Here is a 16,757-nt window from a genome sequence, read left to right as displayed (position 1 = left end):
CACCCACATTGTCACTGCATGTTGACTCTTCTGGCTTCACTGACACCACTGATAACTTCACAGCAGAAAACTGAGAGGACAACAAACAGCATGAACAGGAACATGGAAGTGGTCACAGATTTGTTCATGGAAATGTCAGGAGCAGGACTCATCCAGTGTAAACACAGCATACTCCCATGCATGAGTAGTACACTACATAATCAATGTGTGTGTGTATAATAAAAGAGTCATAGAGGTTTATTTTTGCACTTACACTATGTCATCTTTGCTTTGATAATATTCATCTGTCACAAAGTGTGTGTTTTTGTTCCTGTATAAACACATGAATGTGGAGAGTGCAGCCACACCCACATGACACACATTACCCCATGAAGACATAACCCAAGGTGATGAATGATAATATTAGAGATGTCATGACAACAACCATCGGAGAGCATGAGAAGCATTTAGGCCCCTCCCACACACACACACACACACACAGGATGGGTGATTTTCTGTGATAATAAGCCCTGATTGATTTATCTCTAAATAACACTGACCTGGTGTCTTTAACAGAAGCCATGACTGCAGATAATGACACACTCTCACGCAAGCACATACGGTAATACTGTACTGTATGTCATCAAGACCGTAAAACCTGTTACACTATCAACACACATCAGTGCGTAAGGCCGTCTTGTACATTTTCATCTGTACTGATGTAATATAGCTCAATAAAATAACAATAGAATCAGAACAGAATAATAATATGACTTGGTGGCAGTTAAAGCAGAAATTAAGGAAGGCATATTTGTATAAATTGCATCCTAAAAGTGATCCTCATGATTAGATGATACAAATAATACTTTATTTATACAAACCATTGTATATATGCAAAGATCCTGAATATCAACATCCTGTTTAACAATAGAGAATAGATTTAATACACTACTAGCACTGTTAATGCTACTAAAACTGTTGCTACTATTACAGCTACTACTAATGCCAATGCCATTTCTAATACTGTCACTAGTGTTCCTACTGCCAGAGCTTCAAAAACAATCCAGATTCAGATAAAAAATACCACTCAAGTGTGCCTAGCATAAGAAATAGCATTTAGTATTCAGGCAGCACTGTATATTTATCATGTATGAATATTAGATCATTACTCATGCATTAACGTGTGAGCAGCGTGTTCTTCTGTAAATTCAAGTGATAATTTGTATATGAAATCAACCTAGGAACTACAGTTAAAAGTAATAAAAAGTACTACATTTTCCAGGTGCATATTTGAAATATTTAAGTAAGTAAGTACTTTATTTATATAGCACCCTTCCCAGTACGGATACATTAAGCATAAAGTGGAAAGAATACTAAGGATATTGTAATATTTTGTACAGTATTTGATTACTAAATGTACTTACACAGTAGCAACATAGTAGAAGGGGTGGTATAACAGTAATGACATTAGTGTCGGCACTACTAGTAGTAGTAGTAGTAGTAGTAGTGAAATAGTACTACAGGCAGTGGTGGTACAGTAGTAAGTCAGTGAAAGCAACTGCAGTTACAGTAGAAGTCTGCTCTGACAGATTGGTGTTCACACTGTCCTGACATCAGTGTTATTACTTCAGCTGCAGTGAGTGTGAGTGTCAGGAGGTTGAGGATAAGGAAATATGAAATCAGTTGAACTCAACTCCTCAAAGTAGAACTGGGTCAGTGGATCGGCTAAGAATAAGTCGAAAAAGATAAAAATACAGACAGAGAGCACTGCACATACAATGTTCCTCTTGGATTAAAGATGATTCACACTCTATGATGATAACTGAATTACAGAAAAGATTCAGAATTCACTACAAAGGTGTACCTAGAGAGAGAGGCGGCATATTGATCACAAATTTAATAATTTATATACAGGTTGTATACAGGCCAGATGCTTCAGTCATCACAGAGTCAGTTTTCCATGGAAGACGGATGGGTTTTCATATTTCCCTTAATTTGTAGGATTACATATTCCATCTGTTGGGGTCTATAACCTCTCTCCAAAACCAGGAAAGAGTGTGGGCTGTTTTTCTTATTTAATTAAAAAACCCAAAACACACTACCTTAACATTTTCATTAACAAAGGCAGTGCTCTGAAAAACACAGGGTCCACCCACGGGTGCAAATCAGTATGAGCAATGATGATGATGATGATGATGATGATGATTAACAAAAATGACCATGGTGACAATAACTCACATTTTGCTTGATCACAGGCTACAGCCCAACACCAGAGGTTACCGTGAAAACAGCGAATGGATATCAAGCTCCCATTCCTACCAGACATCCTCACACTGCCATGGTGAGTAGAGTGTATCTGTGTCACTGGGTTATAATATATACAGGGTTCAATTACCTGAGTCCCAAACTTTTAAAGTCACGACTCTGGACAGAGAAAGAGAGAGTTTCTAGAAGATCTTGTACTCGCGTCCATCAAAATGCTCAGACATCTAAAAGGTGAGGGCAGGAAGAGGGGACGGTCTGTTCACCTTTTAACAGGGATGACAGGCTTTCAAGTGACAATTTCCATTATCTTTTTTTTTTTTTTAATAGTTTGTGTCATTTCCTTTTACTTCAATGGGAAAAGTTGTGAGGAACAAATCATGAGAGGAACAAGACGGCCCCACCCCTAAAGAGCATGGGGATAAGTCAGAACAGGGAGTTCTTCTAGACTGGATACATGTGTTGATATCAGACATGATTTTGCTATTGCTGTCGACATGTCCACAGAGTACAGAACATCCAGGCTGATAATTTGAACATGTGTTTATTACACCAAGCAGGACCGGTCGAGGGAAAGTCAGGAAAGTAAATCCAAACCCAAAGTAATTCCTCAAATTCCTGATCATCACACACTTATAATCTTCATGTTAGAGCATCTTTTTTTATCTTTGTAGTAGCAGAGACTTCAAATTGAAAATGCATTTGTTTTAAGTTGATCATTTGTTTTCTTTTTTTGACACACTGAACTGTCTAGACCCCATGTGTAGACTGTTTATGTCTGGAGTGTATTCACCTGCATTGTTTCCTCTCTATAGGCTACAGGTGCATAGTTGTCCTGCATTGTGCTGAGATCCACTATAGTGTTTCTATAACATTTTTAATGTACCCACTGTAGGCTATAGTTATGACACTGTAAAGCTTATATGACCTCACTGTACCCATTATAAAAATCCTATGAATCGGTGGTACATTTATAGTGGCCCTTTGTACTTTGGAGCATTTAAATCTACTAGTTTTCACTTTATGATGACTTCATTGTGCCCATGTGGTGCCCAATGTCACATTCCCCACATTTTCAAAAAAGCAGTAGCTTGAAGTAAACTCTAAATTGTACTTAAGCACAGTACTTGAGTAGCCTAAATGAAGCCTTACTAGCAGCACCGCCTGTTCTGGAGGGTTCTGCCTTTGTTTCTGTGTAAAACGCCACCTGAGCACATTTGAGAGCAGGGGTGGGGAGGGCTGCTGCTGGAGCTGGGGGTGCACAGGCAGAGGGGGTGGGGAGAGGAGGCAGAGAGAGGTGGGGTTCAGCACCCGGACCGGCGGGGCAGTGAGTGAGTGAGGTAGGTAAGAGTGTGAGGTGGAGGGGGAGGCTCGCTGGATGGATGGGTGGTTGGGGCTGCAGTCAGATTGTTTTGCAGCTGAATAAATGAATGAATGAAAGGCAGTACGGCGGTAACCTGATCCGCGCGGGTCAGCCTCATTGTCCTTGGCCTGCAGCTCGCGCTGGCGGCTCGCTCTCTGATTGTCTCTGGAACGGGACAGAAAGGACTCCCGGGACCTCGCGAGCCCTGCATTATTCAGCGCGCGTGCCTAGAAAAAAAAAAGAGAGAGAGAGAGAGAGAGAGAGGGAGGAGGAGGAGGAGGGAGCCGCCGGTTGGAAAAGCTGGCGCGTAAAGGAGCTCAATGTCATCCCAGTCACAGGCTGCCGTAACCATTATCACCGCGCGAGCATCCGTACCTCTCCCGTCAGTTTGTTTCAGTTAACGTCCCACCGACCGGTGGTGCAGCAGCCGCTGTAAAAGGCTACTCGTTTGTTTGTTTTTTCTTTCTTTTTGTGGTTCCCTTTGGCGAAGAAAAAGAAGAAGAAAGGAAAGAAGGAGACAAAGGGGCTAAAAGAACAAGAAAAAGAAGTGGCAGTCAGCGGGTCGGTTACGCCTCCGCCGTCAAAAACTAATCCCGGTAATTAAGCAGCAGTCGGTAGTGAGGACGGAGCTCCAGGGGATTAGCTACGCACCTTTCTTCACACAGGTAGACTGTAACACAAACTAAAGTGTTATTGGAAACACAACAGAAATGTATTATTGAAGTTGACGGGATGGAAAAGTCATATTTTTTCTATTTGTGTGTGGACTTTGTGTGTTAGTTACTGTAAGTGTGTAGCCTATGTCTTTTCCCATGTGAAATGCGTTACGGCCTATGGATACAGCCGGTAATTACACTGATTGGCTTTAAAGTGGGGAGGACATAGGATACTGCACCCTCTCCTGTCCCTGGAGACAGAGAGAGGCGTCCAAAGGAGGTCAGTGGACCAGACTGCTTGCTGCAGTAGTCTCTACTTTTCTCTCCCTGCCTGCCTGCCTCTCTGTGCTCCTCCTCCTCCTCTGCATCACTTTAACCTAGATATAGGAATGACCTTAACCTGCTTTTCATCATTCACATATTGAACAGCCTGGCAGAGCTTGTCGTTACTGCTTCTTTGCCATATTCCTCAACAAAAACCATAATCTGGCCCATTATTATGTCTTCATTATCATAATGGCTCATCATCTAGTAGCATATTCTGTGTCTGCTAATGTTTCCTTGACTGACATACAGTTATGTTACTGTTGCACACTGATGCAGCATGCGTCTGCAGTAAGCACTTATTGTTTGTATTTTGAATGTTATCTGTATAAGTATGAACTTTTAAAAAAGGTGGTTGACAGTGAAGGCCGTCATAAATGTGCCGGCATGTCCCAACGTCCCAAGTCGATCTAACTGAAGGGAGCTGGTACATGTTCAGAGCAAATCATCTGAAGCCAGACTTCATTTGTTTGCTCCAGATTTTCATGTGTTGAATTTTCAATCTTTTTCTTTTCTCTTTTTTTTTTTGCCTGTAGCTGTTGCCAAGCAACTTGATTTTTTTGATAGCAGAGTTTAACAGTATTCATTCAACTAGGGATGGGCATGCTGAATGCAGTTGGCTGCTGGGTATTTATTATCCTCTTGGCACTGGATAAACATATCAGGGGTATTTTCTTTAATTAAGCCAGAGAATCTTAATTATCTGTTAAATCTGAGTATCTCTCACCTCAGTCCATTGAGACCACTTATCCTGAAGCCATGCACATTCACGGGATAGAGATAGGGCCTATTAAAGTTAGATATTCCTTATACTTTAATGGTTGTCTCTCTAAAATCTTATTATTGGAATAACCTTAGATGAAAATGCTCCTGAGGGAAAAACAACTCACCATGACTGTTTCCCATCAGTTTCAATCACGCTTATTGATTTTATTTAACTGTTGTGATGTTCTGCTTGAGTGCAGCCGACCAGTCCAATACAAAAGAGGTAACGAAGGCTCCAAAGATCAAATATTCCTCTTTGAACCTTCTTCTAGTGTTCATTTCTAGTCAGGCTTGGGCAGCTTGAATTTATTTTGCCTCCAGTTTACACTGCAGTCCCCAAAAAAGAGGCAAACACAACCACCTGGCAAGACGGAGCAAGGCACAAGAAGAAACACTAACACAGTCTTTAAAAAAAAACCAACAGACATATCATTCACGTCAACTTTTCATTACAGAATGGGTAAAATACAGAAGGAATTTAAAGATTTTTTGAGTATCCATGTTATGCAGTAAACCTTTTTAGGGAGAACAATTCTGCTTTGGTGCAACGCTGCGGGTCATGTAAAGTCTGTTTTTATGGACCGCTCTCTATTTAGAATAGCTTATCCGCCCTGTTCACTGTTTTGTTTGGTCACCGCTTGAAATTGCCAGCTGATTCTGGAAATAACGAAGCGAAGAAGCAAACTGCCAATTCAGACAGACTGTTTGCCAACCTTTGCTATAGGCCGCGGGACAGAAAAATCACAGCCAGCTCTCTAATTTGATTGGATGGTCGATGACAGGAGGTACCTGCCACATACTGAATGTCCCATTGAGACGGTCAGTGGCCATTAGAGCAGCTCAAGGTCCCTGTGTGTTTGTGTGTGTCTGATGGGAAGTACAATTTCCATCCCCACCCTCGCAAGCAGCGTATAGTGTGAGAACATTGACAGGAACAACAAAGTTATCAATGATGTCTTCTTCCTCCAAACCACTCCCTCTTCCCAGAAAGCACACACACACACACACACACACACACACACACATATACACACACAGAGCTTATAAACACAGGTTACATAACAGCTGTGTGGTTGATGATGCTCATGCTACAGAGCTGAACCAAGTACACAGGAGGTGGAAATGAGAACGAGGTATTGAAGGAGGGGCGGGATGAGAGAGGCCGACATGATGACAAGGGAGTGTGGGTACAAGGAGAGATAAAGGGCGATGCAGGTGTGTGTGTGTGTGTGTGTGTGTGTGTGATGGGGGTAGCTTGTACAAGTGAGGAAAACGTGAGGGAGAAAGGGAGGGAGGATACTAGTAGGAAGTCTGCTCAGCCTCACACAGCTTGAAGTGTTGTTGACATTAACCGGCCGATGGCCTTTCAATGGCTGATCTGCTGATGGGCCTCCGCTGGCCGTCTTCCAGGAAGAGACTGATATTCCACCTTGTGTAACTGGATGAAGTCCCAAATCCACAACATTAACGTCCCTAACACAATGTTGTGGTATCTTCTGAGTTGTATGATATTGCAATATGCTGCTGCCGCTAATGTGTTTGTTATCAGCTGACAGTGAGCGGATAGCATGAATAGGAAAGAAAAACATGTGGCTTGGGTGTTTGTTGTCTGTTGGAAATCATGTGAGCGCCCCTCGGGGGCCAGCTATTAGACTGAGCCTTGAAAATGATTTATTTAAACAAAGCCTCTTCATGTTTGTGCATAGTCTGAAGTGGCAGGAATTTTAAGTAGTTTCTTTGGGATGTGAATGACACTTTGTGGCTATTTTTGTTTGGCCCATGGGAGTGGATGACAGCCCAAAGAGATGAAGGGACACAGTGGTGTGTCTGTGCGTTTCTGGTTTATTTCTCATAACATTTTTGATCATCTGGTAAAAAAAAGGAGGGAGTCACCTTGACACAGCATATTCAAATGAAGGCACATTTGCTTTTAAGGTTAAACTGTGTCATGTTTTGGATGTATCGAACTGAAAACAGTCGTTATGCAATGTGGAAGGGAAGGGCAATAATGGATTTCATGGTCAAAGTGCTGTGATTCAGTATCAGGTTGGATGGTTTTGGCGCAGGTTTGGTATTGCATGATAAAAAGACTGAACACCCATTTCATTTCACTTCACTTTTCTCTTTTCTATCTAAGTTTGTGTTTATTATAGCTGTTTTTATCAGTGGGAATCATTTTGTCCAACCAATGTTAGCAGTTTACTTGTCAGGTCAATCGCATAAATATGCAATGTATATTTTCTTCAGCCTCATCCACACCAAGCTTTGTTTGCAGTGGCACACTTCCTTCCTCGTTCTCTATCCTGTCCATACCAGCCTCTGATTGGCTGAGTTGTTTCTGAACAGTCAAGACTGTGCCAAGCCCAACTGTTTGATAAAATCAGAGATGCTGGCATCAATTCAGACATCTGGAACGGATCTTGGATTGGTATGGCTAAGGTCAAGAGATCAACGTCAACTGACCTTCATCCCCACCCAGTTTATAATAAGTGTTAAGCTACACCACATCGACACTCTCATATCACTTTGAAAGAAAAATGCTTGAATGAAGCAGTCTTTTTTATGTTACATTCCATTGTAGAAATGCATTTTGTCCACTGTTTTGGTATTTGTGTTCCAGAGAGGAAGAGAACTAGAGGGATGCAGGAAATACAACAATACAATGCAGCCATGCGATGGTCACCATTACACAAGCTCCGCCACCCACTATTGTCCATAACATCCACCGACTATTGTTGCACTGTGCAACAGAAGTCATTCATTTAACACAAAGCAAAGCACAAACCACCTGCTTGCACAAATACTGTGTTTACAACAAACATGCACACATAGACAATAAGAAATACAGGGAACATGACATAATTTTGGGGGGAAAAATGCCTTTGAACAGAACAAATCTAACTCTCAGGATCACAGAGAGTTGAATTTTTTTTTTTTTTTTTTTTTTTACCCGCGCCAGAATTCACAGTAAAAAAAGAAGCTAAAGCAGAAACTTGATCTGTGGTTGTGGGAAGTCCGCAGGGTGGTTGACCTCTAATGTCAGAGCTTCATCTCGCAGCACAGTGCTGTGTTTTGAGGGTGAAAAGCTGCAGAAGTCTCTTTATCACATTCCAGCTTCAGACAGGAATGTCAGCATGCCATTTGAGCTTTTAGGTGTTACAGACTGCGTGGAGGGGGGCCCTTGGGCTCCCGTCGTCGTCTGTGTGTTTTCGTAATCTCGTGAGCGTGAGCGTCTTTTATTTATTTATTTCAGGTTTAGGTTTTGATATATGCTTGAGGTTCAGCTGTCTGGTTTGTATGCGTCACTGTGGGAAATGACTCACGACTATTAAAGAATCAAGAACATGATCTATAGCATCTTCATCCTCCTTTTAGTTGCCACTTCCTCAAGGAAACTCTACATGTGTCTTATATTTCCTCTTGGATGGGACAGACAGATTTGCAGGCCGTGGTTCAGCCCTTTTTTCCACTGTAAAAACTCACTCTGTTCAGTACCTGCTGTTGTCTTGATGCCAGTGGTTCAGGGATATTCCTGCAGGCTCCTTAAAGGCTGTTTGGGGGGAGTCAGTAACCGAATCAGGAGCAGATAAGGTGGCTGGAGCTGGAGTGAAAGAGAAAACACCAGAGCAGTAAATAACAACACTTCATCATGAAATAACTCCTGGAATGCACCAACCGTTGCAACGTGAGTTTGAAGGGAGTTTTCCTTTAAGATTGGCTGAAGGTTAGGAGTTGAATTTTGGGTTAGGATCAAGGCTTGTAGAGGCAAAATGATAAGAGTAAGTGCTGGAGATAAATTGGCAGGATAACCCCCAATCTTTGTGATTTGTTTGGAAAAAAACATTTGATGCTTGGCACATGATGGATTTGGTGGGAGAAGATGGGTTGAGACATTTTGTTGATGCAACAGCAACGTGAACACAAGCACCATTGCTCTGGCATCAGTATAAAATACTGTAATACTGTCAGGCTGAGACATGTTTGCTGCTGAAGCCTGTTTTCTTCCTGTGTGCTGCCTCCTTCCTCTGTCTAAATACTGCAGGATAATGAGCTAGTTTCCGGAAATAGACAGGTGATTAACACACTGCTCCTCGCAGTGTGAGCCAGAACAGAGCTGGTTAATGCCATAAGCTACCACTGGGAAGAGGTTCACTCAGTGTTAAAATGCTCTGGTAGAGGTTGGAAACTGAAGATACAGGTCTTGAATAGGGTTTTTTTTCCATGCTGCTTCAGCCATGCAGCATCAAAATGAATGGATGAGATGCTTTTTGGGATGGTGCTAATTGCAATCTGTTACATGATCAATCAACTCGTGAAAACGAAGACTCCGCCGGTGATGGATAATAAGGTCGGACACAATTCATGTTAAGTCTAATGTTGCCATTTATTTTGGTAATTTATAATTGAGAGTAGCATTGATGTTATTTTGTGCTAAACTTAATATTTTACAGCTGTATGATGGGTTATCTTTGGGATAGATTGTTAAATGTGCGATATTTGACTAATTATAGTTCTTATGTAGCAACATGAAGTGTTAATTTAGCTCTTACCTAGCTTGCTTATTATTGTTATGTCCAGCTTTCTAAACATAGCCAGCTCTTATCCCTGTGGGTGTTAAAATAATCTAATCTAGTCTCCACTCTTTGACCCAAACAAAGCACTTAAGGCTAAAGGAAACTTTGAACTGCTCATGTGACTTAAATGCAGGCAGCAGTATAGTGGTTTCATGGTATAACATTACATTACATGACAATTGATGGTAATCAGACCCGTATTACTGGTACTGGGGGAAAATAAAGCCGCATAGGGAATCTTTCCTCTTTGACTGGCTGTCAGACTCAGTCTGTCATCAATTTCCATTATCCACATTATTAATAAAATACATTTTTTTAAAAACAGAGTTGGATGACTATGGATATCCCCAAAAAATAGACATGAAAGTTTCATTGAGGACAGATATCTAGAGGTGTGGGTTCCTTCTGTGTTCTTTTGTCAGATTTATAACTTTTGACTTACTAACAGACAGTTTGACCCCATAAATCAACACTCACACACAAACCTTCCTCAGTCAGGGGTCCGACATAAGTATAGTATGTGTGCAGACAGGATCAGTCTGGTTGGACTGCTTCACACCTACAGCAGTGGAACCTGTTTTGATAATGGTTATTATAGCTTGTGTTATTATTTTCAAGACATTTACAAACGTGATTTTTTTATAATGAAAAAATCATCATTAGTTGCATTCTGATACAAAATAGCTCCGAAGAGTTTCAGCTTTTGTTGGAAATGCTTTCACATTAACTTCTCTGACCACATATCTTCATTTTATTCAGAACCCATGGGCTGTTGGCCTGTCAGCCTCACTGTGTGGTCTCTGCAGTGACAATCCTGTGGGACAAAATGGTCTGATTCATGTAAGGGAGGGATTAGAATTATATGCTCAGTGGCTTTTTATTCAAACACATGCGCACGCGCACACACTGGCTCACACACACACATACACACACACACACACACACACACACACACACACACACACACACACACACACACACACACACACACACACACACACACACCCACCCACACACACACCCTTCCACATCCTAGAAATGCTGAGACTCAGCCATTCATGTGTCCCCTCCACCCTTACTGAAGACTTTTCCCCCAAAGTCTGTCCTCAGCTTTCCTGCACAGTGTACTCCCATTATTTTTGGATCCTGGACCTGGAGGGCTCTTGTGTATTGAAATGGTTGTCGTCATTGAATTGCCATGTTCACCACATGTTTGTGTGTGCGATATGATGTGAAACAAATGGAATGATAGCTGACAGCATGCGCTGTGTCCTGCTAGACTAGCAGCAGGGGAGAGTCGGACTGTTACATAACCAGAGGGGGGAAAGGGAAGGAAAGGGAACAGTATTCTTAAAAAAAAAAGAAAAAGTTATTGGCGATGTGTGTGGAATGTTTGAACAAGTTTTGTGACATTTCTTATCGGTGCTGTAAGTGGAACATTTGCAGATACTATGGCAAAGAGTGACAGAGAGTAAAGATAAATATGTAGATCTGAGCCCTTATCATATACTTACAAATTGGCATGTTTTCATAGAACATTTAATTTGGCAGGATCAGGTGACTGTATATCCTGTGAAATGACTTGCAGTTGGCTGTGTTTGATAGTCACAGCTCTGCAGGCTCTCTCTCTCTCTCTGATATCCAACAATATCTCTCCTGATTAAAGATGACTGGTCCATTTTGTTGATTGGATGCTGATCAAATTAACTTACACGTCATGACTTTTTACTGTAACTGTAACCGTGGTTTCTGCTACCAGAAGTCTGTAAATGAATTTGGATATTATTAGTATTAATCATTAATTTGTGTCATATCTTGTGTGATATATTTGCTACATAACTGTGCATGCAATATACTGCATGAAAAACTAAAAACTAATGCCAGGCCAAGAGGATCATTGGGTGACCTCCACTTTGGAAAGGGTTCTTAAAGGAATAGTTCACCAAAAAATGAAATTCAGTCATTATTGACTCATGCTGATGCTGATACTCCAGAGTAGCTTTTTATTCTTCAAAGTGCATCTGGAGACCCGGGAGGGGGGTTCGTAGTCCAACAAAATCCTTGTATGAGAGTCAATAGCGCCCGACACAAAAAACATGAAGGTCAGAGTGCAATACAGGACTGTTTAGGCTGTAAAAATGTCCTAAATGACGTCATTTCGAGTAAACTCTGGACTATATCCCGTCAGGACACTTGGATTGCAGCAGACGAGCAGTATGGAGGAATATTACAAGGTTTTTGTGTAGTTTTATGGACCTTTTTGTGTCGGGCGCTATTGACTCTCATATAAGGATTTCGCTGGACTATGAACACCCCTCCCGGGTCTCCAGATGCACTTTGAGGAATAAAAAACGACTCTGGAGTATTTTTGGTGAACTATTCCTTTAAACAGAGCTCATTCTGCAACAGTGACTGACTTACTGTGCATTAACTGTCACATAATACACACACACACAGACAGTGCACCGTTTCACCGGGCAACAAGCCCAGCAAAGCACGGTTTGTTTTCTTTTCACAGTGTGAAATATTATTGCACACACAGATCTAGGGCTTCGGTTGAGAAAAGGCAATACAGCCGCTGCTTTTCCAGCTCAAGACACAAGTAATAATGGATGGTTGTTCAGTGTTCCTGCTTGTCTGTGTTTTGTCCCAGTTAGTCCTGCACTTGTGCCGGGAGTGTTAATCTGGCTCTCTGTGCTTTTGCCTGAAGAGCCTGTGTACACAAGTGGTCACACTCTCTGACTACAGACCTTTCTGGTTAAGAAGAGCCCTCCATCTGTGTGTCTGTATGTGTGTGTGTGTGCTTCTGTGTGTGCATGTGTGTGTGTGTGTACAGCATTAGTATTCACCCCATAGAGTCTCACTGAAGCGCTAGTTGGGCCCTTTTGTTGTTGTTCCAATGGAGGGGTCTTAGAGGGTCTGGGTTGTGTGTGAGTGGTGTCATGAGAGGCTTCGAAAAAGGGACACAAATAGCCGCCATGAGTCCAGACATGCAGCGCATTCCTCTCTAACAACTCAAGCCTCAAAAGGCACCTTAAAATGATTGTGGTCTGGGTGTTGTTTCAAGCTCTCTGGCAATGGGTAGGTGAAATAATTGCCTTTTAGTGTTTTTTGTTTTATGCTGCAGCAGCATGGAGATGCACAATAGACACACTAACCTTATTATACTTATACACGGAGGGGGCTCTATTGATTGTGTTCAGCATGGCTGTGAACAGTTGCGGTCAATGCTTTATTGCTACTAACAGCTAACCGCTTGCCATCCATTCGATCAACACAGGTGTTAAATGTTTAGATGCATATTGCAAATGCATTTGGAACTGTTTGTGTTGAAGGAGCCGGTCTCATTGTTGTAATCAAGACTCTTCATTTTGCCAACTGTTGACCCCGGTGAACTTTGCAGCATGCTGCTAGCTCTTTTGTGTTTTTGTGTGTGTGTGTTCGTTACGCAGGTGGCCTCTAGTTTTTGGTGTATTTCCTGTGCTAAGAGCCATTTCCGTGGATACAAGTTGGCTCAGCTTCCTGGTTTCCTGTTTAGATGACCTGTGAGTTGTGATAGGCTTTTATCCAGTCCATTCGTTTCCTTTTCTTCGTCGCATCATTTGTTTTAAATTCTTGAAAAAGTGTTCAGTCTTTTATTTTTGTTATCACTATCTTCATTGTCCAGCAAGACTTGAATGAATTGAAATGCAACTGGGGAGTTTAAGTAGGCGTCACCTTCTCTTGAAGGCTTTGTTGGATTCAGCCGCCGGGCAGCTTTTATGTGAAAGTGATTCCTTTATAGGGAAAAAACACTCTTATTGTCTGTAGTCAAATATGCTGGAGAGAGACATTGTATCAGTTGCATTATACAGTAGATAAAACGTACACTTTTCTTCTTAACCCAGACATCATTGTGGACCCTTCCTACCTGTTCTGGAAACTTTGTTCACCCACCAAAATGACTTTTAAAACTAATTTACCATGAGCATGGAGCATGCTGGTGCAGAAATCTGCTTCACTTTAATGTGCAACTTCTGGTTGTTCATGAGGATAATGAGCAAGGTCGTCACGCTGGCATTGTGCATATTTGATTTGGCTTAATCAATGTTGAAGTGCTGGTTTGTTTTCAATGAGGTGTAAAGGTCGTTACCTGATCTTTCATGGAGGAAAGCATAATCTCTTCTCGGTCTGTTTGTATGTATGTATGGTGTGTTCAAAACTCAGATTCATGAGCAGATGAGATTTATTTTGATAGCTGATAAATGAAGTTATTTCCTGAGAATGTAGACTCGTACGCTTAAGCCAGTGTAGCACCATGTTGCAGCAGAATATTTTGGGTGCTCACCTTATCAGTAATGGGATCTGTATGTCCTTAACTCCTATATGCTAATGAGATTCCTGCTTCTTTCCAAAACTAGTCCAGTAATGAACAATGTGTCTGTGACGTTAAACCTGTCCATGTTCCATCTCCATAGTGAGCAGAATAACAGATTTAAATTGAGACACAAACTGTATACCCCGGAGCCAGTCAGGATGTGACCTAATTACTAAAAGAGCGCATTTACATGGTAATATTTTTTCTGTTCATATCAGTGTAAACATTATGGTTCCTTTCAGTATGCATTTTCTAACTTGCGTACAGTTTATTGCAGTTGAACATCATTTCCTGGCAGGCTACTGTGATTAAGTGTGTCATTCACTGTGTTTCCGATCAATCGTGACCAACTACCATGACATAAGACTAGTGCTCTGGGCGCTATACTCTTTATTGGCTCGGCAGTGTTGTTGACCCAGTTGGACACGAACACAAAGACACACTCACATGAATAAACGCTTAAATACACTCCTGTTGCTTTCCTCATCTTTCAGGCTTTGTCCATTGTGGCATCATGTAGTTGTTAACTAGTTCCTCAGTAAGTCACCAGCACTGGTAGGTTGACCAGCACAAGTTTCTTTGTGTGTTCATACCATCCGGGAATTGAACAGTCCAGTGCATATGCAATAAATGGGTTACTGTCCCAATTTTCAGTGACCGACTTCTCTTCATCATATGGCTCAGAGTTATTTCTAGCCTGGGAACCCACTATGAACTTGTAATTTGTCATTTCAAATCGGGACAACTGAGTGGCACAGGAGTATAAAGATTTGGCTTTTGTGGCACAGCTTTGATTTAATTACATTGTTTTGTTTTGGGTGTTTTTTTGAAACACAGTCCATGATTTTCCTCAGAAAAAATCCACAGTTAGATGAGGACGGACATCGGCTGCTGCCTGGTACACTCTGTCACAGCTAATAATGGACACGCATGTTTTCCTTTGTGGCCACAAAGAAAGATAACCTCCCTGACCTCCAGACCACCCTGCCGGGCTCAAAAATGACCACTACCACCATGCTTTCATTCAGTTTTCTAGTTCCTCTCCCAATGTTGAAATACTCTATGATCAATATTTTGTAGCACACTTATTGCTTTGTTGGAGACATTCTGGACCAGGCTTTGAGCCCTTCCCATCACTGCTGCTTGTCTTAGGTTGACAGGTGAAACATCAGTGCCTAATATGAGGGACTCAGCCTCAATAAGACCCAGACTCAAAATTGCCAACTAGAAAATGTACAAAAACATTTAGCAAACCTGACAGCTTTTATTTATTCAGCCCATGTAGTTTGTTAGCTTGTCACCGTCAGTGGCTGAGGCAGTGTCAATGTGAACTCTTGCTGTGTTCTGACATAGTTTCATGACCCCCACCCTCCAACCCCTCCGTCCTCGCAAGTTGACGTGATTGATTTCTTGCTGTCTGAATGGGTTTTTATGAGACTGTCATTTGTTCACTGCTGTTCCAGGGTGGAAATACTCAGTTATGACATTGACCGCTTATTTCGCTTATGACACATCATATGGACATGTGACTGATGATTCTTACGTATCTGTGAAACTTTAATTTCTTGCACAGTTCTGTCAAAGAAGTTCATAAAGTGATATTTCTGCCCTAATCTTCAAAGAACGAGTTAATTACTGTAGAAATGCTCGGGGTGTTTTCTGGGGCCCGTCTATGATGAGGTGTGACTTCTATTTCAGCTTTCTTTTCACCCACACAAAGGCAGGTTTTTATGGTAAAGAGAAGGAAAATCGATAATTGAAGCAAAAGTAGGCCTAATGGCCAGAAAAGAAGTTACACGTCACTGTGTAAAACAATGCTGTAGGACTGGTGGTTTGTTGTTTCCTTCTTTGGCTTTAAAATATCTTTATTGCCCCAATTTCTGAAATGGAATCTGTCATCGGCACCTCGCTTCGTGTGGCACTGTCCTCTGTCACTTAGCACCTGCCAACACAATCTTGCTAATTGGTCTTGTAAATTCGAGGAAAGTGTTTCCAGTTCCACTGCGTGTCCATGTAGTGTTTGCGAGCAGAGAAAGTGAACCATGACTCAGGTCAGCTCTGGTTTCCACCTGCCTGATCCTATGACCCAACATGTACATGCACACACACGCACACACAACACCAGCACACACACAGTAGCCTTGGTGAGACCAAAGCAAAACTTGGGGGTATCGTCAGATAATGATTAGGATCCCTCTGTGCCTTTGTAAAACACTTTGAATTACCTTGTAAGAGTGTAAGAGGATTGGATAAGCCTCTGAAAAAACCCTAAAATCAACATGTCTCCTCCAGAAGAACTAATAATAATATAATTTTAGGCCTTAAAGAGGAACTATGTAAGTCTGGTCGCTTTTCCGCTGTTCTGCTAACCCTCCTCCCGGCCATGTGCATTTGTTTACAATGAAGCCGGTGAGAAATCAATCAATAGAGCGGTAGATAACGTTATATATCATATACGATGTAGCGACGTGTATGTT

The 16,757-nt window shown here is 41.7% G+C and overlaps 1 protein-coding gene across 2 annotated transcripts in view; it reads left to right on the top strand.

Annotated features, from left to right (window-relative positions):
- Positions 1 to 16,757, top strand: part of palm2akap2 (PALM2 and AKAP2 fusion) — a 109,626-nt gene that overhangs the window by 72,730 nt on the left and 20,139 nt on the right. For both annotated transcript variants that reach the window (XM_085793813.1, XM_085793814.1), the window contains exon 9: positions 2,235 to 2,320. In XM_085793813.1, the coding sequence (XP_085649939.1) occupies positions 2,235 to 2,320 (86 nt within the window). The remainder of the gene's footprint in view (positions 1 to 2,234; positions 2,321 to 16,757) is intronic.

Source organism: Trachurus japonicus, chromosome 12 (assembly GCF_045865225.1).
Source record: "Trachurus japonicus isolate A0001 chromosome 12, Traja_1.0".
Classification (NCBI taxonomy): domain Eukaryota; kingdom Metazoa; phylum Chordata; class Actinopteri; order Carangiformes; family Carangidae; genus Trachurus; species Trachurus japonicus.
The sequence above is the reverse complement of the archived record's forward strand: the minus strand, read 5'-3'. Positions and strand labels throughout refer to the sequence as shown.